Raw genomic sequence first — 26,476 nt, forward strand, 5'->3', positions numbered from 1 at the left:
AGGGCACTACAGTCTCACAAAGACCAAAATAGCTACAAAATACATAAATAAGGAGACAGAGATAAGTCAGCGAAACTAGTGTCAATCTGCCTCTTCTCTAACTTACCTTTCTCAGCATTTGCCACTATAATCATAGCAAATTCCTTTGCTGATGATTAGCAAAGTGTATTTCTACCATTTTTCATTATTTCCTCTGTAAAATTAAAATAATCAATTTAAAGACTGTTACAAAAGATCCTAGTAATAATAAAAATGGTTATTAGTCCAAACTCGAAGCCACACAAATACCATTTTGTTACTGTTCCCCTACAATACTGTGCCATGGCTCTAAACTTCAGGGTCCCCACTGAAACACAGATGTTTTCACTGACCTGCACTCCGTCACTAACAGACCCACGTGATCTAGCCAGTTTCAGAGTGTTGATCTCTTAAAGTAAGTTAAAAAAAAAGGTGTTTTTCATCTTCTACAAAACCACAAAATAAAAATATTTGTCCTTTTTTTTTTTTTTTCTGGTACTCTGGTCACAAATATACAACACTATATTAGGATTCCACCCACATTTCTTTTATTTATAATTTTTGGGTATTTAGAGTCTCAGACCATGTGGGCCAACTGTTGAAAATAACACATACACTGGAATATCATTGGAATTTGCTAAGAGAATGGAAGTTAACTGCTCTCACTGAAAAAACGGATAAATATGTGAGGTGATGGGTGTGCTAATTAACTAGATGGCAGGAATCCTTCTACAACATGTATGTGTACGAAACACCACTTTGAATATCTTACAATTTTATTTATCAATTGCACGCCATAAAGCTGCAAACTAAATAAAACTATGCAAAACTATAAAAATAAGTGTTAAAAATTAAATAAGATAATAAAAGCACTACAATGCTGTCAGCCTACAAATAGAAGATGCACCACTGAATACCTATACATTCTAGCTATTATGAGACCTTGTTAATTATATTACAAAGTGGAACAAGAGCCTAAGATTAACATTCCACAAGTGTAAGTGTATATTAATACACTTTCCGCTTGTACTTAAGCCAAGTGTACAGCTTTGATGAGACGTAGAAAAGTGGGTGTTTTAGGGCAGAGGTACGTATATGGAGGTACAAATGTCTGAGCTTCTTCTCTCCACACTGTGCCAGTTGGAAAACTAAAGGATCCCAGCACAGCGGTGTGCCCGCCTGTCCCGGGGCCTCCATCCGGCACACAGACGTGTACATAGTATTTCTGACCAAAGCGAAGCTTCACTCGTGAAAACATCCTCAACATCAAAAATATTATACATTCCCCAGGAAGGGAGGCTTGGTCAAGCTAAACTGTAATTAACCAATCAATAAAAACATACAAACCAGCAGCCTTCTGTGAGATTTTATAGAATTACGCCACAGGTTCCCTTTCTGAAAATATTTAAGTGAGAAGTTTGGGTCAAAAAAGAACAGTAAATAGCCAGAAAGTATAAAACTCTCCTGAAACTAAATTAGGCTGGTGAGTTTATTCTGGAAAATTCAATGGTACATCCCTGCTATAATGTTCACCAGGTTTTTCTAAGACTTCAAATTGATTTTTTTCTTTTTTTCTTTTTAAAGAATGGTTTAGATTTTCAGGAACTGGTCAAAATGATCCATGATCATCATTATCTTACTTTTACCACAATTATAATTTATTTAAAACTGGAATTAGAATAATAGTTAAATAATATAACGGGAAAAAGAGAGTCGAAATGACAGAAATGTACACTCTAAGAGCTACAACAATTAAGCAAACAATTGAAGTAACATCTATAGAAAAGAAAAAAAAATTTTTAATGAATTTAAAGAAGTGGACACTTTAGCAAGGGCCAAAAATACTGTCCTGAGAATTGAAAATTAAAGAAGGTAAATATCTTAGAGAAAAGAAGCTTTTAAGTAACTAAGAACATCTTCTAAAGTTTACAGGTGTTTTTTTAAACTAAGGCATGAAAAAGCCCACGTAAAAAGAGCAAAGTAAGTTAAACTCAAATTCTTGTATCACTAAAAATAAAACATTAAGAGGCAGATATTTGGTTTATGAAAATAGGGTTGGAATACAAAATTCTCAACACCCAACAATTTTATTTCTTTCATGGAATAAAAAATAAAGGTCCAACTGCACCAATATGCTTACCTCCCCCTCACGGAGTGACTTTTTTTGGCTTTGTCACTGCTATGGATTAAAATGTGTCTTCCAGAAATATATGTTGAAGTCCTAACCCTCAGTACTTTGGAACTCGGCCTGATTTAGAAATACGGTCCTTACGGATGTAACTAGTTATGATGCACTCAGACTGGACCAGAGCTGCCTTTTTTTTTTTTTATTAAATATATCTTTATTGATTTCAGAGAGAAGAAAGGCGAGGGAGAGAGAGATAGAAACATCAATGATGAGAAAGTCATTGATCGGCTGCAGCCCACAACCCGGGCATGTGCCCTGACCGGGAATCGAACCCCGATCGCCTGGGCCCTAGGTGGACACTCAACCGCTCAGCCACGCCCGGCCGGGCCAGAGTGGCCTTTTAATCCAACATGACTGGCATCCTTTGGACACGGTGGCAGGGACACAGGGAGAAAGCCACGGGATGCTGGAAGCAGAGCTGGGTGACGCGGGTGGAAGCCGAGAGCCAGTAAGGACCGACGGCCTCCACCAGCAGCTGGACGGAGGTGAGGACGGGGCCTGCCCGAATCTCAGAGCCCCATGCCCTGCTGGCCCCTTGACTTTGCACTTCCAACAGAGGCTGAATTTCTTCTGTTTAAAGCCACCCGGTTTGTGGGCTTGGCTGCGGCGGCCTTGGCCAACCAACGCCGTCCCCGCTGCGCTGCAAGCCCAAGCGAAGAGCCTACCGAGGGGACACGGGTCAGGAGGGCACCGGCCGGGCCAGGGACAACTTACCAGCAACGTAGTCTCCAAAGCCGATGGTTGTCAGGGTGATGACCACGAAATAAATGGCGTCCAGAGCACTCCAGCCTTCTATGTGCTTGAATATGACGGCGGGCAGAGCCACGAAGAGCACGCAGCCGAACAGTATAAATATGATGGTGGAGATGATGCGGATCTTGGTCTGGCTAACGTTCCACTTCTGGGGGGGGAGAGAAGCTGACTGAGATGACTGACCACTGGCCCGGGCGCAGAGTAACCTATGTACACTGTTAACAGCAAGTTAGCAGGCGGGAATGTTATCTTGTTCCCTTTTCGATTGCCTTTATAAGTAACGACAAAGTTGGGTCTACCCGAAACAGCCCGAAACACCCAATGCTAATAATGATGCCAACTTAGTCTTCCACAGCTTTACAACGTACTCTCCAAAGTAAAATACTCTCCGAAATAAAGGACATTTGCGTTGAGGACATCATTTCCAATTTACATCATTCTTTTGTTTACCTGAACTACCCTTAAAATATTTCTGTGCTGTTAGGCATACAATTGATTGAGGGGTAAATGCCATCTAGAAATATATGAAAATGGAAAGAACCGAACCATGAGTTGAATGTTTACTACCGATAATTGGTAAAATGACGCATTCTCACTTCTATCACATTTTCCAACCAATATTCAGTTGATTAAAGTGCAGTATTAAGAGGCTTAAAGCCCACATTTGGTTCCCAAGTGAACCAGAGGAACTGTCTCCCTGTTCTACGGCCTTGAACCGTAAGACTGACTGTATCAAAGATGATCCGTAAGCAGGGCTCAGTCTTCCACTCCCCTGAGCTGCAGCCATCGGAGAACCCGTGTGCCGTCACCTTCTCTTATCAGGAGCCTCCCCAGTGTGGCATTAAATGAAGGTGCTGCAGACCCCAGTTTATCTCCAGACCTCCTTTTGGGATTGATCACCGCCCGGGTTTCATCTCTGACCGGATCTGTCCCGTCTACTGTGAAAACTACAGGCTGCAGCCCTGCCATGGAAGAACCGTGACGTTTAGGGCCTGAAATGTTTCTAGAAATAAAGGTCCAGGAAACCACAGAACAAAAAGTGAGAAGGTGCTCTAGTCCACCATCCTCATCACGTATCTGGGAGCGAGATGAAGTCACACGTGCCGAGGTCCCAGAAGTGTCCACGCTCAACGCTGAGCCAGGGCCGCTAGGGTGTGTCCCTAACCAGACACAGCGCGAGCGACACTGCCCAGCACCCAGCACGCGCTCGAAGCTGAATAAATGAGCCACTCAGTCCTCCCGAGTTCACGCCCCTAAGCCCATTTCTCAGTCAATATAAACACAAGGGATTTTAATATCAACATAAGTATAATGCCCAGACGATAAAACTTCTGCTCTGGCACAACCACACCTACTCCTTTCTAACAGGAAAAACATCTGAGAGTGAATTTCGAACTTTAGTATGAAAGGTAGCGAATGCCAAAAACTGGAACTATGATTTAAACTGAAAAACTTCACTTATTCATTCAGGTAAGTATAAAAATAACTATACAGTGAGTGACATGCTGATAGGAGTACATATAAATGCACCGAGGTAATAGAAAAAGTGTAATATTTTAATGCATTAAGCAATAACTGCGTGTAGTGAAAAGGCTATCATACTTACAATAAACGTATCTTCCACTTTTGCAATTCCTTTTCCAAATATGGTCCCTAGCTGATCTCCAACTCCAGCCAACAGAAAACCAAAGAGGGGAATTCCCAGTAAGGCATAGATGATACAGAAGATCTTCCCTCCTTCTGTGCGTGGTGAAATGTTTCCAAACCCTAGGTATATTAAAAAAAAAAAAGAATTCAGTTGTTTATAAATGAGTAATGGTTTAAAGCACATGACTTCAAGGTTGATTCAAAAATTTCTAAATATTAAAGGTATCAATCACAGATTTCAACTAGTTAAGAATCCCTTTATATTACATATACTTTTAATATATTTTAATATAAAATACTCATAAGCAAACATTTAAAAAAATCTACAAAGTAGAGCCATTGTTCCAGTTACACTAGATAATGCAAACTGAAGGGGTACCACATGTAATAAAGCAAATATTTTCATTAAATGTACTTCGGTCTCTCTATACTTATAATCCTGTTGACTACAGTACAAGGCTTTCATTGCCATTTGCTGAGAAGAGTGTGTTGTCTTATTGGGCTGGTATCTGATCACGTTAACCACATGTTTTTTCCCCCCCATAATATCTCCATCTTTCCCTTCCTCCTACTCAGTCAGTTTGGTGTTCATTGCTAGTCAACTCACTTCCTAAGATTTTTGTTTTTGTTTTTAATGTATCTAACTTCCAAGAACTTTGCCTTTTTTCATTAGCCTGTTGTTATGCCATGAAAGTAATAATTATATTCATTTCTCTGTTTTTTGGTCTTGTACCCCGTATTAATTCAATTCCACGCGAGAAGTCCCAGGCTTCCTTTATTTAGGTGAATTTCTTCAAGTGTTTGCGAGCCCCTGGACCTATTTTCCTACTTGTAAGCACAGTACAACACTAGCTTGGTTGGTGTTTGCGGCTGAAATGTATTCCCAGCCTCAGTGGGAATCACGGTGCACGTAAGATTCTGGGAGGAGCCCTGGTTGAAGCGGCAGTTGGGCGGGCCAGAGAGAAGGGGGCTGGCGTCTGACCGGGCTTTCCTCTGAGCGTGCACCTCACATAAGGCCCGAGAGAAGGGTCCCCTGGTTCCTCACGGTGGCCGCCAGCTCCCAGACACCGACCGCGCCTCAGGCCCACTGCCTGCTCTGGGAATATCTGTAATTTAACTCTGAAATGCTTGTAGTCACATCTTTATGCTGGAGGTGAAGACTGGAGACCGCTACAAAATTCCACAAATTTTGATTAATTTATAGGCTACTGACCACAGGCTCCCTTCTGCTTCTAATTTTGGTGACTTCAGAAAAACTTCTCTTTGGAATCCTCTATTTTGCTTCTATGGGAGATGTGGGCTCCTCAGTTCAAAAAGGGTTCACTGTCAACCTGAATCTATATGTTTCATATCATCCCCCAAATCCATTCCTGTGGGGTTCCCTCACCCCACCTCCCCTGCCTTCAACCTCACTGTGGAACTTGTCCCCATTATTTTTACATGTTTTCTGTCATCTTGGTGTAACGTTTTGGGGATACGAGGTAAATGCACGTTTATATCAAACAGCTTGTAAATTCGTGTTTGTAGCAGATAGGGAATTAGATGTGAGAATTTAACGATGTCTCTTAAGACGGTCACTACTGATCATCTTATAAAAAGTCCACAGATTTACAGTAAGATATACAAACATCATGGTTTTTAGAAGCATTTTACTCAAAAGTCTAAAATTATCTGATTGAGAGAGAAATCAGGATTAATAGCCTTTAAAAGTTTCACACTATATTATAGCCATTTCTGGATCCGTTGCTCACTAGATACGTGACCCTGGGCAGATTATTTCCTCGTTTGGTAAAAGGGTGTGACTGTTACTATTATCTACTTCATCGAGGTGTAAGAACTAAGTAAGCCGCTACATGAAGAGAGCTTAGCAAATTCTATTATACTATCTGTGTTCAATAGACAGGGTGGGGCAAAAGTAGGTTTACAATTGTGAGTACACAAAACAGTTTACTCTCGTATTATTATTAATGAATTATTTTATTATTTTCCATATGAACAACTAAACCTACTTTTGCCCCACCCTGTATGTTAGGCACTATAATAGTTATTATTATAATTTACCATTGTAATAGCATTGGTAGAAGCAAAGAGTAGCCAATCACGTACTTAGCCCTATCAGTATACGAACTATGTAAGAGCCAGATGGGTAGGGTCGCGATCACACAAAGCTCTCCACTATGTTCCGAAATGTTCTGTCGAATGCAGGTGCCATTCTTTGGAAGGAGCCCTGGAAAACAGCGCGCAGAGGGCAAGGCAATTTGTCACTATAATGGTTGAAAGGATCAGGATGTTTAGGCTGAAGAAAAGAAGCCGAGAATGGAAGAAGGCAGAGAGCTGCTTTCAACTATCTATCGGAATGATTAAAACACAGAAAAGGAAACGGGCCTGCTGAAGCGCGTGAGGCAAAGAACAAGAGCGACGGGTCCAAGCTACAGAACGTGAGCTCATGCTGGGGTAACCACAGCCGAAGTGGCGTAAGTGGCTATAAGAAGCACCTGCAGCCTGTGACATTTTGGACCGAGCAACACCATCATCTAACCTACAATCTATATTCAAATCTTGCCACTGTCCTATTAAAGTCCTTTAGGACATTGTTTTCCCTGTTCCAGGATCCAATCCAAGATTACGCAGTACATTTAATTAGAACATCTCTTCAGGTTCCTTTCATCTTCTGGAATAGTTCCTAAGCTTTTCTTTGTCTTTCATGACTTTGAGGCTGTTTAAAAAATACAAACGAGTTATTGTTATTTAAATGTGTCTAGTACCTCCTCAGAGACAGATTCTAGTGATACATTTTTTGGCAGGAGTATCACATAAGTGATACTGGGTCCTTCTCAGTGAATCACAGCCAGAGGCCCATGATGCTGTGTCTTAGGTGGCGATGTTGACTTTGCGTAGTCGGCTAAAAGTGCGTCCACTAGATTGTCCCATTGAAAAGTTACTATTTTGTCCTTTGCAATTACTAAGTCATTTAGGAGGAAACACTTTGAGAGTATATAAATATTCTGTTCCTCAAACTTTCACCAACTAGCTACAGTATCTGGAAATAAACACATAAACAGCGCCAGAAAAGAAAACATGAAGGCAGATGAAGCAATAGGACAGTAAAGGGGGTAATAATCATTTCATATAGAAGAAACAAGCCTAGAATTACTAGCAGATCCCCGTGTGGGGAAGAAGGAATGAGAGGAGGGAGCGAGGTTCTTGTCCATCCACTGTCTTGTTCTGACGTGGCTTCCGAAATCTCTGTGGGTTGTAATGGACCCAGAAGTTCCTGTATCAGCATGAGGGAGGGCTGAGAGCCCTTGAGATGGATTAAGAACCTGCCGTGGCTGGCACTCAGGACCTAGGGAAAACTGGCAAGACCACAGGCCCTGATGTAAGGAGTCCACACATTTAATGCATTTACCTCCCATCTGTTTTTATCTGCTAAGGCCTTTACAACGGTCTATACCAGAGCAATATGTGCAAAGGATCCACCCAGGGCACACGTGATAAGGGCCCAGAAACCTTGTACTGAGGCAGGTTAGCAAAGACCTAGGAAAATTCGTTGGCAAGTGGAATGGGGAAACTGGGACAGATAACTAAACAGACGGCCGAGCAATTTACAGCTAGCTAATAAATCGCAAGATTTCGTCTTCCCTAACCGAGGACACTTAGAAGCAAATGGTTTACACATTCCAGACCTTGCTGGGGCAGACCCACCTCGGTCACACTCCCTTTCTGGTGACATTTTTTGAAGGTGAAACTGACCAGAGAATGACCCTGACCCCTCTATCTGCTCATTTTGATGCATCAGAGTATTAAAGGACACACCTGGAAAGCTGATGAATATTCTGATTGAGACCTCCCCCCAAATTCCCCATCTTTAGAAAACTGATAAAACCCCTTAAGACTAAGGACCCAGGGCACGCCGTCCCTTTCTCCCGCTTCTTCCCTCTGGTGTGTATCTTTGCTTCCTTTCTCCTAAGCTCTATAGCTCCCTGGAGGCTTGCAACCAGGGGAGCAGTGGGCAGCGGCAGCCTGTCCCGGGCTCTCCCCTGAACTTGTCTCCAAGGGCCCTCCTTTTGCCTGTGTAACTTGTTTGCTGAGTCCATGCAGCCCAGCTGGCTCACTTCTTCTGCCTCTGTGACTTTCTTTCCAAAGGGCCAGGCAGCTCTGCCTAGGCTCACTCTCGCTGCTACGATCTTGCCCTTCTATCTTAAGCTCTTCTTTTGTTACACTTGTCCCCAACTTTAATAAATATACTCTCAAAATCAGGTGGACTCTTGTATTTATCCTTCCTGCATGAAGTCAAGAACCCACACGTTCCAGACCGTGCCAGGGCAGACCCACCTGGGTCCCGGTCCCTGTCCCGTGACAGTATCAGGGTTATCTGAAGGAGACAAAGGCCATCGCAAAGGTTAAAAAGTCAGGGAATGTTTGACCACAACTATTTGCAACAGTGCATCATTTCTGTACACTATCCAAGAATGGAACTCAACCACCTCAACCCTGTCCTGTAGTCTAACATCAGTAAGCGAGGCCTGGTCAACTTGGCAGGGTGGACTGTTCTGACATGAGTCCTCTGGTTATTCCAGAGAGCCCTGCTAAGATCCAACACTGTTCTTTACTGTTTCTCCAGATGAATGACTATGTGGCCTGAGGTAGGGCAGGCGTCTGCGTGATACCCTAGTCCATCCCATTTTCTCTTTTTGCACAAGAGCACAAATGTCTTCCGTTACAGCCATAAGAGTAACCTACCTGCCGGAAGGATCCAGATCAAAAATAAAGAAATAACTTTTTTTTTTTTTTTTATTGTTCTGACTGTGGCATTGCTAGAAATAGATCCTATTGTTTAAAAAAGAAAAGCCTAGCTGTTAGAGGGCTCCATTTGATCTGCACCATGCAAGTTAAAAGGGCGTAAGGAACAACAGCTCCAAGTTCTCATCTACCACTGGCTCAGATTCGGCCTGGAGGCAGCTAGAACATCCTCGGATAAGCTGACAGGATTTCCTCAGGAAGCCTCTTTGCATCACCAATAAAAGGGCCCAAAATCCAATGAGAATTCTGGATATAAGGAAATCTGCCTTTCATTGATCAAAAAATTGAGACCAATCCCATGTGGCACCTCCGTGCTGGATTTTTCATGACCTCCATAACAAAGTTAGCAGAAGGAAACTAGAAGGGAGTCGAGTAGGACGGCGGGGGCCTGATATGGCTCTTCTCCAAGCGTCTTCTGCTCCACCTTCCCAATGGTTCTCTGGCCACCATCATGCTGAGCTCTGCGGCCGAACCCGTGCCTCGGGGGCAGCGCCCCTCACTCAGCCACCTCTCCCCAGGGCACACACACGGAGTGACCCAGCACTTTCCTGACGGGAAGGGCGCTCCTGCAGACCCCCACACAGCTCCCTGGGTGACAGAATCAAGTGGCTATTTGGGGGGATGGCTCCTCGTGTTTTCTCCCCCGCCCCCCCCCTGTATAAAGTAAGAGGAGACTTCCCTCCGCAGATTTACCAAGTGTTCTACCCAGTGAATGGAAAGACGCTGGTTAACCGACTTGATACTATGCACGGATTTATGAGCCCAGATGAAAGGTATCCATGAACGCTAAGCCATAGTTTGTCAGCTTTTAAGATACTAATCTTTGTGACTGTCTGGACTTTCCGACTCTCTCCCTGGCCAGTTGGCAGCCTCTTCATTGCCTTGAGGTATGACTGTTATAGCAAGGTGAAAAGGAAGCAGAATTAAGCTGTGGTTTCCTTTAACTCCTAAATGAATGTTGTCCACACTCAAAACGCTCCTCCTTGAGAAAGCAGCCCTCGGGTTTTGGCATCTCATATGCATAACAAGAGAGTGACAGGTGTGTCAGTCAGGGGGCGTCCAAAGAACTCGAGGGAACCGGGCAGACGGAGGAGAGATGGGACCATGGGACGTGGCCTTGGAGGAGGTGGGGTGGAGCAGAGGCCAGAGGGTGAGACCTGGGGGGCAAGGAGAGGGGTTCGATGGTATTCCAGAGCTGGCTTGAAGATCAACTGTTAAATTCTCAGGAATTCTGCAAGTCAGCTGACTTCACGTTAGTAGCTTGGAATCAGTTGTAGTAGGAATATTTTATGCCGCAGAGATTGGCAAGCACTACAAGTTAGGGCTTTGCCCCTCTCTGCCACCTACTTTTCAGTACATTACAGAATAAAATAGTCAAATTTAAGAGACCGTAAGTAGCCTGTGCCATGGATTTAGACAGAAGCCAAGCCAACACCAATAAGCCAACTCTTGGCATTTATATGAGTACATCACCCAGAATAACTATCATCTCTTCTTCCTATCACTTTCAGGGAAGGGCCTTCTATAGACAGCTGCTGTTCACTGGAAGTGGAGCATCTAGCAGGAGGCTGTGTATGCCACCCCTTCTGAACAGTCCCAAGTGGACAGCTCATTTTTCTGACAGAATCTGTTAATATCATAGATAAATAATGCTCTCCTTCAAACACTGTAAGAATTTGTAATTTTTTAATTATCTGTCTCAATTTAATTAAACTAGGGAGCCATTTAGACTGAGGTGGTTCCAATACCTTCTCAGCCTACTTAAGCAAACCCAAACCTAACCTAGTAAATGCTCCAAGGTTAAGAAACCAAAACCTAAGGACAACCCATCACCAACAGCCAAGTGGGCTTTCCCAAATAAGGCAGCTCGGCAAGCTACAGCCAATCAGAGAACTTCCTTGCTTTGTTTCCACCTATTCTCTACGAAAGTCTTTCTTTGGCTCCTGTCAGTTGAGCCTTTCTAAACACTTCTGGTTTGGCCCAGAAGCCACTTGACACAGTATTTCACCAGACAGCTCCCTTGCTATCTTTGGTTGCAACTTACGTAACAAAATTCTACATCACACTTGTAAATTTGCAGTTCTTTAAGAGGTTACAAGTTCCTTATGTTGTTCATTGAATGAGCCCCTAGCAAACATTTTTTGCTAACAAGGCACCACTGCAGCTAAAGGTGGAGAGGAAATTCCCCTGCAAAGGAATTTTGCCAGAAGAACAACAATAATGATGAATCTACATGTTGTTTTCTAACTTACCCAGCTTTTTCTTCAACACATTGGTTTGCATCCTATCAAATTCACCGATGCAAGTATGTGCTTGGTAAGTGGGGGAGCAGAGGGGGAGAAATCATGAGGGGAGCAGGGGTAACAGTGCATTTAAATAGTACTAGACCATCACCCACTGTTTCGCCAGTGACAAAAGCCTCCAGTGAACATGACACGGGAGAAGTGAAACAGCTCATCTCAAGGTCCTTCTCGGGCCCCACAGGCCATTTACTGTGAGAGCATCTCACTTTGTGGATTTAATTGTGTTGAAAGATGTGCATTTTAAATAAAATGTGACCACTAAATGTTGGCCAGCTATTTTATGTGAAGCTCAAGCCAATAAACAGATCTGTTCAAAGTGTAATGAAATAATTCTTGTAGAAATGGCTGTGAATTCACATGCTATTTAACTGCCTCTTATTATCTGATTCTGCTCTTATCCCAAGATAACCAAGCTTTCCCAGATATGGACAGATTGTAGGTCTGGAATCTGGACTTTTATGATAATGCATCTCCTGAGCTCTCCTTTTCACCAAGTCTTTGTGATCCCTTGGCCTTTCTCATAATGTCCACATCTAGCAAGAATCCTGCTAAATCAGTTTTGTTTGTTGTTGTTTTTAAATATGTCTTTATTGATTTCAGAGAGAGGAAGGGAGAGGGAGAGATAGAAATATCAATGATGAGAGTCATTGGTCGGCTGCCTCCTGCACGCCCCCTACTGGGGATCGAGCCCACATGTGCCCTGACTGGGAATCGAACCGCAATCTCCGGGATCACAGTTAGATGCTCAACCCCTGAGCCACACGGGCTATGCCTGCTAATTCAGTTTTGGCAGAATTCCCCATCCTCAATATCTGATCACCCTTGATATCTACTCAGGTTTCTCATCTGCCACCACCACCCAGGCGATATTTGATCAGCTTTATGGGCCTTTAGCAAGAATCCTATTAGGTTATTTTAAGCAAAATCCACAATCTTCACATTGTTTTCAAACTTACCCAGCTTTTTCTTCAATACAAGAAAAAGGTTTCCCCTTAGTAATTTTCAATCTTCTGGCCCTAATTCCTGCTTCTTGGTTATATATTTCCACTTTGCCTTGTTGGAGAGCTAAGCCCAACCCCTCTCCCCTTTAACAAAATCCCATTGCAGCGGTCCCTATATCTTTCATGGTAGTCCTGAAAAAGGCCTGCCTTACTGTTCTTTAACCATGTCACTGAATACTTCTTTCTTTAACACTATGAGCGGTAAAATGATAAAACTATGCAATTCGCCCATCGCCAAATTGCCTTAATAGTAGTATAATCAATACAATAAATGCAAAATAATTTTTTTTCATTTTAGAAAGTTGGATCTTGGTGGATATTAATCTGAACTGTCAAAGAAAGCTATGCCGTCTTTGATTTGTAATAAATTTCCTCAATTGCAATCAGACTCATTCAAATTTACTTTGACAAATTAAATATCTTTGAACTAACTTACTTGTGTATCTTAATTTTTATAAGATATACTATAGAAAAAAATTAAGAATGTACATTTACATGTTTAAAAACTATATCCTCAATATCAAAAGAGTGAGACCATGTAGTCTCAATATCATATAAGGTTTTCTCACACGATGTAAAAGCAGATATACTTTGCTTAATTCAATATTTACAAGTAAAAGGAGTGTTGGGGGACACATCAGAATCCAGTGCTTTTCAATCCAATTTTGTGCATTTTCCAAAGGTAACAATGGCATAGCCCCTTTTCTTAAAAAGGTGGAGTCTTTGCAGTAAACCTCTAACCATGAGGAGAGAAAGATGAATAGATTCATCTCTCACTTAGAATTTATGGTAAAACACATAATACCTCACTTTTCTCAACATATGATGCAATGCAGGTCAGAGGTTACGAGCGTCAACATTGCAGCCAAAATCTATGGGTTTAAAACCCTATTAATGCCATGTACTCACTGCATAACTGAGATACATTATTTAATCTCTCAATTGCCTTTATTTACTCATCCGAAAATGGGAGTAAAGACAGAAACAATCTTACAGAGGTTATTGCAAGGTTGACAGTTTTTAATATATAGAAAGCACTTAAAAGAGTACCTGGAACACACTAAGTGCTATATTTGTTTGCTATTAAGCCTGTCCACATTGAAGTAGAAATAACTTTTGTGGCCCCCATCCCCACTCTATGTCCACAGATTAGAAAAACAAATCCAAAATGAAAAAAAAAGTAATGTAGAAAACTCGAAAAGAAATGTATTTTAAATTCCCAACTGCCACTCCCAGCCTATTTTCCTGGTCTACTTTTCCCTAACAGGTAACATGCTATATAACTTGCTTCCTTATTAAGTCTCTCATTAGGTTTGTTTTTTTTTTTGGTCTATTTGATGTACTCCAACCACCAAGAAACTACTCAATAGTCACTCAAAAAATATTTGCCAAGTAAATGACTAAATGATTAGGAAAAGAATGTCTCTGAACATGCAAGACCCAGAATATGTTTGCGAGCCACAAAGGAGAGGATAAAAGATCATATCAATAATTGGGAGCCTAAAACCAACAAAACAAAAATGAATTCACTGGGATCTAAAGACAAAATTAAGTAATGAAAAAGAGAGGGTCTGATAATATAATATGAAAGGAAGCTAAATGTCCAATTGCAAAATTAAACTCTGTATTCTAGGTAAGTAAGTAGCAGAACTGAAATTGAAAGTCTAATCAGTGCTGCAGCTTATAGAATATAAATGATTTTCTAGAATTACAGAAAAAAAGGTAGAAAGAATTTTAGGAGGCAAATGATATAGAAAGAAAACAGAGAAATGACATAAAAATTGTCAGTGTCCCTAAAGGTGGAAAAACAAAATCATTAGAATAGAATAATCAGAACTATAAATAAACAAAGGTTGTTCTGAAACAAAACAAAACAAAAGACTAACAAAGTAAATGAAACCAGTACAAGATTAAGAGAAAATCTCTAATCTAAAAAAAGTGGGGGGACAGTTAAGGAAAACAGGTTACCCATAAAAGCAGAAAACTCAGGCCAGTATCAAACTCCTCCTGTGTAACAGCAAATGACAAAAGAACATCTACAGTTGTGATAGGAAAAAGTTGCAATCCAAGAATTTTATACCTGGCCATGTGTGCAAAAGAAAGCCATTTACAAATATGCAAATATTTATTCCACTCAAATTGAAAAAATTGGCCGAGGGACACTATAAGCCAATTGTGAGATAAATCCTCATACTAACAAGGTATTTATAGGGCACGCTGCATTCTTTTTCTCCTAGTTTAAGTGACACATTTTAGATCTTACATTGGATGACACAACAATTTAGATGACTGGGTCATGTGTCTAGAAAATAAGTGAACAAAACTTTTTGTTTTCCTTTACAAAAGTAGAGCAGCATGTGTAACTACTGGCCGTTATAAACCACCATATTAAGTAACGACTCTCTGTATCTTTGAAATTAAAGTTAAAAGATCTGAATTTTAGTTTTAGTTTTTTTTTAATTTGAAAGACTAATAAGCCATTCAAGGATAGCTATCATATGCCAACCAAGCTCAAATTTATAACATTCATAAGGATCACGGGTAATAGCATATTAATGTTTCTAAAAATCAGTAATCATATGATACCAACTATATCAAGCATATATAGGAAAGTTACTATAAGAAAACTTGGTCATATCTAGTTATATTCTTTTTTATATACTTCTGCACTCTCCTATTAATCACATATTACAATATATAAAAGACCAATCTATATATGATAAATTTTTGATAAATAAAATAGTTACAATTTTTTTTTAAAAAGCATAGGAAAAAGACTATGAAAAAGTGGTACTGGGCCTGGGCAGGTAGTTCAGTTCGTTAGAGCATTGTCCCCATACACCAAGGCTGCAGGTTTGATCCCTGGTCAGGGCACGTATCAGTATCAACCAATGAAGCATGAATAAGTGGAACAACAAATTGGTGTTTCTCTTGTGTGCGTTCTCTCTCTCCCTCTCTCTAAAAAACAAAAAAATCAATAAAAAGTAGTACTGGATAAAGGAAAGTAAGTAAATATAAGTATATTTATTATATATGTTATATAACAGTTAAATATCCAATGAGCATTATAGTGACAACTAATGGTTATCAAAGAATAAAGATATGACATGTCCTTTTCTTTCTCTCTTTTTATTGGATTTATTGGGGTGACATTGTTAATAAAATTATATAGGTTTCAGGTGTACAATTCTAAACATCATCTATGTATTGTATTGTTTGTTCACCACCCCAAGAGGATATGACATGCTCTTAAATTAGAATAATATGCAGCTGCTCAAACAGTGAAGCAAATCTGCAGGAAGTGGTAAGAAAACAGATTCAAAATATATTATTATGTGGAGATAGTAAGGTAGGGCAGCTTTCACTTGTATGAGGAAGGACCATGTATATATTAATTACACACACACATGTATATACATGCCAATGATTTCTAGAATAATAGCAAGAAATGGCAATAGTGGTTGACTCTGGGTCAGCAGCAGGTGGCTCACCTGTCACTGCATATTTTTTATATGGCTTGTTTCTCATTTGTTTGTTTAATTATGTAAATATACATTTTTAAGTAAAATTACACAGCATTTGATTTTAAGTAAGCAAATCATTAATTCCTCACGATTGGCATACCCACTGTTGCCATATAAAATAATGTGATTTATTTTCTGTATTGACATAAGGAAAACACTATCTAAAGCTGCCTTGATTTATCTTTCCCAGAGTTTCTGTGGCTTTTGAAAGGCAACTAGCACTGCACATCTTCAGACTTCCAGCAAACATTTATAAACGCGAACCAGGAAACATTGTAGGGAGACACAGAGTTTATTAAATATGATTTACTATCAGACCTATGCTAATTTTTCTCCCTATAATTACCCATAATTAAGAAAATCTTTATCATAATAACTTCCTTTCTACTACCATAAATCCATAATTTCCACTCTCTAATTTATCCCCCAAAGACTATGTTGACTTTTCTGGCACTTAAATTTCATTTTCTTAAAATTTTCCCCGAAGTTTGAATTTTTTAAACCCAGAGTGTCATGGATGGAGACTGGGCTTCAGAGTTCTAAATTATAACGTTTCCCATCATGTTTACAGAAAACAACTCAGAATTGGTAGCAGCTTGGGAGAACTGAAAATATTTGACACTATAATATCACTCAGAGCTCAGCAATAGAATAAGACTTTTTATTTTTAGAAACAGTTTCACATGGTTTTCTTCTGAGCTCTACCCTCAGCTCTCTAAGCCGTTATTGAATCGCTAGCATCTACATGAGCATATTGTTTCTGTTTCTAAAGTGGTATTTTCTCTCAATTTCTGAAGTGCCACAAAAATTACATTTTTCATCACCTTGAAAAGTAGAATTATTCAAGCCAATGGTTTAAACTCCTTTGAGGATTGTGGGCTCCTTTGAGAATCTGATACATACTGTGGGCCCTCTCTCCAGAAGACATGATCATAAACTTAAAGTTTATCCTATAGCTTCCAGGGTTTACAGAAATTAAGTCACAAAGCTCATTTCCACCTTTACTGAACAATGAAGACAAATGGAGAAATACAGCATATTCTTAAAAAAACACACAAAAAACACAATGCTATGTAGATAGTAGTTAATTAACCATTATTAAGTATATTATTCTTTGAGTTTTCATAAAATCAATCATTTATTATTATTCACCTATTAGGGAGCTATTTAGACTATCCACAGGAAGGAAACAACTCAGAAATCTAGTTCAATGATGTAGTCAAAATCACACAGTGAATAACTACTGGAATCAAGACTCTAATCCAGGTCTTCTATTTACAAATTGCATTTTCTTTCCTTGCTTTACACTTTTTTCTTTAGTCCCTGGTTGGCAAACTTTTCCTGTAAACGGCCAAACAGTAAATATTTTCAGCTTGGCAGGCCATATGGCCTCTGTTGTAACTACTGAACTCTGCCATCATAGCCAAGACGGCAGCCAAAGACGACAGACACTAACATCCCTGGGTGTGGCTGTGCTCTGATAATGACAAATGACACACCAAGTGGCAGGCTGGATCTGGCCCACGGGCCATACATGGTTTGTGGACCCCTGCAGTATTTTGCCTCTACATCAAAAATAAATCCAGTCTTTTAACTAATTTTCCTAAATGGCCTGAATGTTTTTATCATCATGATTTTGACCTTATTAAGTGATCTTTACTGAAATGCTAATAGAATCCCTAAATAATACCATCAATAACTGCAAAATCTCTGCAAAAAAAAAGCTAAGATTATAATTTTACATGTTTATTTTTATTTTGAGATATTTTCCCTCCTATAAGAAGGCAGTTCAGGAACACAATCTCCTTCAATAATACAGTAGGAGCCAACAATACATATGAAAAGAGAAAAAAAAAAAAAATCCCATTGCAGTGATGGGGTTAAGGAAACAAAGTTTGGAAAGCAAATTAAATATTTTCTTATAATGTTTAATTAGTTTGAATATCAAGTAGCTTTGAAGGAGGGTATTCAAAGCTTTAAGAAAGAACGTATTTTCTTTTTTTTATTAATATTAGTAACATAAATGAATGTGCAAAAGATAATGCTGGCTTATTTTAACAAAATAAAAATTACTACAATAATAAAACCAGCTTACTGTAAATTAGTACACTGTCATTCAGTGCACAAGCTGTTTTCACATACAGAATCTTATTTAACCTTCTCAGCAGCTAGGATTGGGAGAAACACTAGTCCCATTTGACAAATGACAAAATTAAAGATAATGGAACTATGATTTGCTCAAGAATACAACCCTAGCTCATAGCAAAGACACAAATCTAAGCTTACAATGAAATATGACATTCCTTAAAAAAAACAAAAAAACGGGAAAAGATTTTCATTCTAAGCTGTATTATGTAAGTAGTACTAGGTTAAGTTTCTGCATGAACACATATAACTCATCATTTAGTTGTAATATGGTATTTATTAGATCGTGTCTATATCTATTTTTATGCATCAAATTAAGTTACAGCATAGTTTCCATTAGGGTACCTACAGACACCACTGAAATTGCCTATATTGCCTATTAAAACATGCTATTTAGGCACATTATGGCTTATTTCAAACCCTTTCTTTTCACTTTTTCTTCCCTTGCTGCTCGCCTGTGGGACTTAGAGAGGACAGGTTTACCGTTCAACCAAACTTGCCCACGTTTGCTGTTTCTGTTTTAAAATAAAGTTGGAAGGGGTAGAGTTTAATATTTGTAATTAATGGGCATTTTTTGATGACCTGTGACTTTCAATTATTCATACTGTCAATACAGGGTGGGGCAAATGTAGATTTACAGTTGTGAGTACATGAAACATAGTTTATTCTTGTATTATTAGTTATTAATTATAGTATTATTTTCCATACAGACAACTGTAAACTTCCATTTGCCCCACCCTGTATTCCCTGCAATGGGACATCAGAATCAAGAGCTGGCTGCATGGAATTCCTTTCCACTTGGAGTTAGTTAGTCATGTCTGCATTATACGTTAGGTGCACACAAACCACAACACTTACACATGACCCTCCTTTGGCACGGGTACTTCTTTTGTAAACATCATTCTGTATTTATAGTACCACATATATAACAATGTCAATTTTCCAAGAGTAAGATTGCACAAGTCTAAAAAATTTATTTAAAAAAGGATTGGGGAGAAAATAAATATGTAGCATAGTGACTAGCTGAAAGCAGGCAGGCCCACACCAATGTTATTGCATTCCTTCCTTATCAAATGAAATACTTGAGACAGTTGCAAAAAATATTTTTTTCTGATAATCATCTGACCTAGTTTTAATCACATCCAGAGCCATACCTGCATAGCCGGTGGTCAGTCAGATGCTCTATAAAATCTATAATTTATGACAAAACAGCGCTGGCTTTCAGTGCTTAGGAAGGGGGAGAAGACAAGCAAAAATAGATTCTGTATTTATTCAGGGCATGAACTTCATGACAATTCTTTGCTCCCAATTTGGGGGTAATTTCTTGATCACAAAATCTAACAGTGATTAACTTTCCAGAAGATTAAAAATACGTTAGTGCAAACTTTTCAGAAGTATGCAGGAATAGAGTAAAGTGTGTTTTGTTTCAGAATACAAGCGATTCCTGACCTTGAACACACCCAAGATGTGATTGACTGCTACGCTGATACCATAGCCAGCCCTCCTCTCCCTGGGAGTTCCAGGGTCTGTTAGATCTATACTCTCTTGCTCTGTGTTCTTCTGCTACAAAAAGGGGGGGCAGGGAGGGGGAAGAAGAGAGAAGGCGGGGGAGCAGCAACTTCCTTAGCCCTGGGAAGATCCTGTCTCCAATCCTTCCAACCAGCGCTAGGTGCTCCGAATTGAACCCCTTTTGACTGATGCGACATACATACGTAATGAGAAGAGAATTCGTCTATTTCATTATTGCTTTGGAGTCTACAACACTATTAATACAATAATTCAGCGTTATTGCCTATCAAATATAATTTTGAACTCTGCAAACTTAACTACCACTCATAAGACACAGTCTCTGAGAAATGCATTTTAACTTAGAAAGTAAGTAAACCTATGTGAATGGCAGGAACATATGTTTTTAATATCCTGAGATAGGTTTTTATTTCCATTAACTTAAGTGGATGGGAAGAGAAACAGAGAATGAAAAACCCAAAGCCTTTTCTTAATTTCCACTGCCCAACACCAGAACTACATATTTTGGAGAAAATAAACACACACTTCAACAAACGGGTAGGAAGAAAAACACAATGAGATTGTAGAGTCAGACCTGGAAGTCACCTTGCAAGATTATGTGCCTTTTAAGCCACCTCAAAGAACCTTAACTTCTCCTCTAACATGGGTTTCCAAAATCCAATATGCAGTTTTCTGAGAATAGCCAAGAGACCAGTGAAATGTCACAGAGTTACGGGTGCACTAAATTAATAAGATAACACCCACCCACCAAAGTTGCAGTGATACCATCCCCTGGGAAAATGCTGCCAAATTCTACACCACTGCTTCAAGGGCATTCCTTTCCAAGTTCAGATAGCAGCTCCTTGAGATCACAAAATTGAACAATTTTTCCCTCACCCTTGAAGTTGTAGTTTACGACCATGTCCAACAGAAAGGTCCTAGACTCCTTGCTGAAGAATGTACAAGGCTCTACAGCTTGCAATACACCCTCTGCATTTCCAAAACTGACCTCTTCTAAGAAGAAGATAAAAATCCAGATAAACTGTTTATTAAAGTTATTCCAAACTCCATTTTTTCCTGTTTTTTTCCCCCCACTTTGTTTTGTTTTTCTAATCATTAAGCATCTGCAGTAAATCTGTGATAATCTTTAGCAATTCAACCTGGGTAAAAGCAAATTAAAAGTCCCCTTGTCTGGTTCAAAATATAGAAAAACTAAATATAGAAACTACATAACTGAATTCAATCTCTACACCCAAGTGGCACAAAACAAGAGTGCTTTGTAACTATGAGGACAGCTACTCCAAGGGAAAGCTTCCCCTAAGACTTAAGGTCATGCTTTGGGATCTTAAAGCTGCTGCAGACCATGGTGGTAGCCTTGCGCATTCTCACACTCGCAGATCATGATGACTGAGTGATCAGCTTGGGCAGATCTCAGCAACCAGCATTCCAGTTTACTTTCCACTGGGGAAAATGCTATTATATTGAATGCCTTCAGGTAATAAAACCATCTTACAATTTTATTCTTATCTTTAAATGGACCTCAAAATAGAATGCAGTTGTCCATTACATCAAGTTGTCAATAGTCTCTCCTATAGTGTAAGTGATTTCCTATTGGCTTTCAAATAACACAGTTTAAAACACGAATACCCCTATGGCAGTATTCTCAGAGATAAAGCATATCTCCATCAGTATGCTTTCTTTTTTTTTAATCGTGTATCTGTCCACTTTGGGCCCCCCTTAGTTCAATTCAGCATCTTCTTGCCTACGGGTGAATGCACCAGCCTTCTCTCTGGCCTCCACGCTTCGCCCTCTGCCTGAACTAGTCTTTGTGCTCCCCTTTCCCTAGCCGCTTTCTTCCCATCCTCCAGGTGTCAGCCTAAATGTCCCCTGCTTGGAGGTCTTCCACAGTGGCCCCTAGAACCCCTCCCACTCGCTACCTACTGGCTGCTTAGGACCATGGACAACGGTCTTGTTTTCTAAGGTGCTGATAATTGACTGTTGGTCCCTTCAACCCCAACGTGGGCTCCAGGAGGGAGCCTGACCACCTGTATTCCTAGTCTGTCTGAATTAAATAAGAAACAAATAAAAACGGAGGGGGGGACTACTAAAAGGAAGCTTCCGGATATAACATGACATGTAAAATCTTGATAGTTTTCCCCCCTCCTTTCTTTTTACAGGATCCACTAGCGCTCTCCATGAATTGCAGGTTTGCTGCCTAAATATACACTTCGTTATTCAACATCTTGACCCCTTCTCTCTTCATTGTATTAGTTGCCAAGACCTCTTGATTCTTGCATCTAATTATTTTAACATTTTTCTCTTACTCTCATCTTTCCAAAGCCACTCCAAGCATCCAGTCAATACTCTCATACTCTTTCCGTGGGCCACTGACATGACCTCCTAACTGCCCTCTCAGCTGTCGGTCTCCGGGGGTCCTCTTCCTCACAGATGCATCTTCTAATGTCACTTTTAACCTGTCCTTTCATTTGCCAAAAAAGAAAAAAAAAAATCCACGTTCTGTCTTATAGTAGGTCCAAAATTCACAAAAATCAAATTATATTCAACTGTATTTTTCCCATCTGAATCAGTCAACAATATCTCCCACTATTCCTTTAAACAATTCCTCTGATCTACTCAAATACTGGCTTTTCTGTCCTCAAAATGAATCAAGTTCACCCCACTCCTTGTTATTTTTGCTTAACTATGTCACAGACTGGGAGGCTTTTTCCCCTTCATCAATCAAAACCAAAACTTTTTTCTTCAAAGCATCATTCAAATTCAACCTATCTAAGTTAAGTCTTTCCTCCCAGTTCCAGCCCACATGATCTTTCCTTTTTCTCCATTTTTATAGCACTTAAACCATGGTTCCACGTACCATGTGTTTATACTTGTTTCTCTCGTTCTTCGATTATATCATATGTGTAAATTTTATCTTGCAAATTGGACCATGCCCTTTACACCCCTGGCAGTGGCAGAAGTAGCACTGATCCAACAGGAGCCACTCACACTGACTTACTAATTTGCATGGTCCTGAGCATGAGTCCCTTCAATGACAAGCAACAATTCTAGATAACTTGCAATTCCCAAACAGAACATTCTGTCTCTGACCCTTGGTCTTACCACATGAACTCCCAATGCCTCAAATGTTTCCTTTCCACCTTTATTCACCTGGAAAATTCCTAACTCTCTTTCCAGTCTCAACTAGGACACTTACTAAGGAAATATTCCTTGCCCTTTTCCTTACGCACCCACCTGCCCCAATATTTATGTGAAGTGTTACTCCATTCTATTTCCATTAAATGCTCTTAAATGTACCTGCCACTATATGGTAAATGACTATTGGCCCATTGGCTTCTCAACTGGTCTGTGTGCAACTTAAGCTCAAATACTTTATCTTTTATTATTACAGTAGCAGAGTGATACTGTTTTATTATTTGTTGAATCAACAACTGAACAAATAAAAAATTAGTAATGAAATCTATTGAAAGAGCTAAGAATTTAGTATAATAGGTATCAACTTAGCATTATGTCACGTCTAGTAAGCCACAGTCCATACCATTTAGAATGCCTATTTGTTTTCTATTCCAAAAATAATCATTAAGCACCCACTATGTGTCAGGCATTGGGAACGGAGAAAAGACTCAAACACATAAAAATCCCTAAACTTCACAGAACTTGTATCTATGGTGAGAAAGGCAATGAAGTATGGTTTTTGTTCTGATGGAGTTAGAAACCACAGAAGGTTCTGAGCAGAAGGTTCCTTTCTGTAAGGATGCTAACACTGAGATGATGCTGGCTGGGACCAAGATGCTGGCAGTTTGAATGGTGAGCAATAGTTAGATTACGGATCCCCTTTAAAGGCCAAGCCAACAGAATCGGCTGATGGACTGAAAGTAAGGTGCGAGAGAGAGGAGTCAATAATGGGTGTTAGTCTATACTACTGTGGAATGGAATTTGTTAAGGGTTTGGAAGGATTTTGGAAAAAGTATATAGACATATAAAGAGATTCTCTAAAATTATTCCTTAAATTTTAACGTTCCATTTTGTGTAATTGAACTCCCCTTGGGCATATTTCCAATGAATAGTAAAGGTCACATTGGCCTCCAAGGCAAATTGATAACACTGAATAGAAAAATCTTGGGCAACTACAGCCAGTGCCGCTCCCTGAAGCACTGCTTGTACCAAGCACCTTATAAAACCTACTGTAATTTCTTCTCCAAAACTGTCTCAAGTCCTATTTTGAAATGACTGATTCAAAATAGTGCGGGATGTTACAATTTCCAGGATTGCTAAAAGCCACTTCAAGGCTCACACAATTATGATCGTTAGCAGTATTAGCAATTATACTTTAAATTTTCAAATGCACACCTATGAAAGAGGCCAGAATGTTCACCTAGCCTTAAATCATAATGTAGCCAAGGAGGTGGCCTTGACCTAGGAGTAAAAGACCATGAAATACATTTGGATGACCTAGAATGACTTAATTCACCTACTGCTACAGCCTGAGATAGAACAGTAGGAGATCTGGGCTGTCAGGCAGCTACCTAAACAACCTAAATAATCAGTTACTGTGTTTAATGGCTATAATTTGGGGTGAGGCTGGTAATAATGGTTTATTTTTTCATGTGTTGAAGGATATGTCTGCAAAACTTACTGAATCTGGGATTTGAAAAATGAGACTGTTTATAAACATATGATGCAGCAGCAAGTCTGTATAATGAGTAAGTCTCCTGTGGAATAATTTCGCGGCGGTCATGATGAGTTATACCTTGGACTTCTGAGCTTTCATTGGGCAGAAACAAACCATTCTCGCTCAGTCTGTGAGCTTTTTTCCCTTCCAGACTCTAAGCAGTTTACACAATAAACAGTCATTTCCATAATCGAAATGACCAAGATGTCTAAGCTGCAAAGTTAACCTGCTATTATGGTTAGAAATCAAGGTTGCCATTCTTCCAGATTTTCACAGCCACACAACTTCTTGACCTAGCTAATGGAAATGGAAGAGTAAACATAGTTCCCTGACCTCTGAACAAAGGCAAAAATCAACATGCTAAGGTATTTATTTCACTGGCAAGTGACCCTGCACCAAGAGGCACTGCAGTGAATTCACATAATGACAGGTCACTACAAATTCCTCTCAAAGGGAAATGTTAAGCGAGAGTTCATCCATAAATTGCCCATGCTTTCTTCATTAGGACTTTGATATAAAGTACTGATTTGAAAACCTTATACACTTCATTTGGCTTTTGTCAATGGCATCAAGGAATAAAATGAAAATTTTTAGAATCTTAATTCACACCCCAAAATCAGAGATCAGGTCCAGGAGTGGCATTCTCATCACAAGCATATGTGGAGGGGCAGAACTCAGTTGTGCACATGTATTTTCTTCCACTTAAAACCCCTGCATAACTGTAATGAGTCAGTTTCCTTCCCTATCTTAAATCTTAGGCTTTAAACTGACCTCTTGCCATTAAACCAGACAGCTATAATTCCTCCTGGTCCCCAAGCATGGCAAGCGTGGCCTTCACTGTGGGGTCTGGATATTTCTTGGGTACTGAATGACTAACAGTAGAGAAATCATCTACATGTACCCATTCTGCTGCCAGAAGGTGCTGAGTGTGTGCACACTCAAGCCTGAAAGAGATCACGTTCCACTACGTGACCTTTCTAACATTATAACAAACAACATGATTAAAAGGTAAAACAGCAAGGATTTCAACTTTAATTCTTTTTTGTAATCCTCATAAATCAGTGTTAATTTTTTATATATGTGCTATTGGAAACACATAATGTATAAAAATAAAGTCCTGAAGTAATTATAATAGACAGGAATTATATAAGGACAGGAATAACCTGTTGAAATATAGTTAAAATTTATAAATTGAAAAAGTTGATATCAGATCATGAAAAAAAGTCAAAATTGTACTCCAATCCTTTCTTTCTACAATCAAAGAATCAAAGGTGCAGGAAAATTTAAAACTACTTGCCCCACCCTCTCCACACACACACAAATCATAATTTCAAGCCATTTCACGAAGTTCCTGTCCATTAGTCAAACGACAACTGCGCTGCTCTTGAATTTCATGTGTATTTTTTAAACAACTCAGTATTCTGAAACGATAACTAATTCATTTCCATTATCCCCTTGTTCAAACCTTTAAACCCTTTTTCCAAAATTAATTCACTAAAATCTAATTTTCTACCTTACGAAGACCATTTTGACCAACTGTAAAAAAATAATTCAAACAAATGAAGTTTAGCTCACAAGCTGTACCAAAATTAAAAAACAAAATAAGTTGTCTCCTACCTATGGTGGTAATAACAGTGCCAGCAAAGAAGAAGGAACTTCCCAAGTCCCAGTGACTGATTTGATTGGAGGTGTTTCCTAACGGTATAATCCCTGCATTTATTGCTGCCACTATTTGCTGCAAGTTTAAAAAGAAATTCATCAGTACACATGAATCACATGGAGGCATCAAACAGCATACATCCCACCCCAGATGACTACTTACACAAAGAGACTCAATTCCAAGGTTTGCTTTTCTATTTACAGTATACAATATAGATTACACTTTTATACTAAAGAAT

General features: G+C 39.5%; 1 protein-coding gene across 2 annotated transcripts in view; it reads right to left on the reverse strand.

Annotated features, from left to right (window-relative positions):
* Window positions 1–26,476, reverse strand: part of KCNK2 (potassium two pore domain channel subfamily K member 2) — a 136,642-nt gene that overhangs the window by 33,702 nt on the left and 76,464 nt on the right. For both annotated transcript variants that reach the window (XM_016224668.2, XM_087827674.1), the window contains exons 3-5: window positions 26,196–26,313; window positions 4,566–4,726; window positions 2,921–3,107 (exon numbers count right to left, since the gene is read on the reverse strand). In XM_016224668.2, coding sequence (XP_016080154.1) covers window positions 2,921–3,107; window positions 4,566–4,726; window positions 26,196–26,313 — 466 coding nt within the window. The remainder of the gene's footprint in view (window positions 1–2,920; window positions 3,108–4,565; window positions 4,727–26,195; window positions 26,314–26,476) is intronic.

Source organism: Miniopterus natalensis, chromosome 19 (assembly GCF_054644295.1).
Source record: "Miniopterus natalensis isolate mMinNat1 chromosome 19, mMinNat1.hap1, whole genome shotgun sequence".
Lineage (NCBI taxonomy): Eukaryota > Metazoa > Chordata > Mammalia > Chiroptera > Miniopteridae > Miniopterus > Miniopterus natalensis.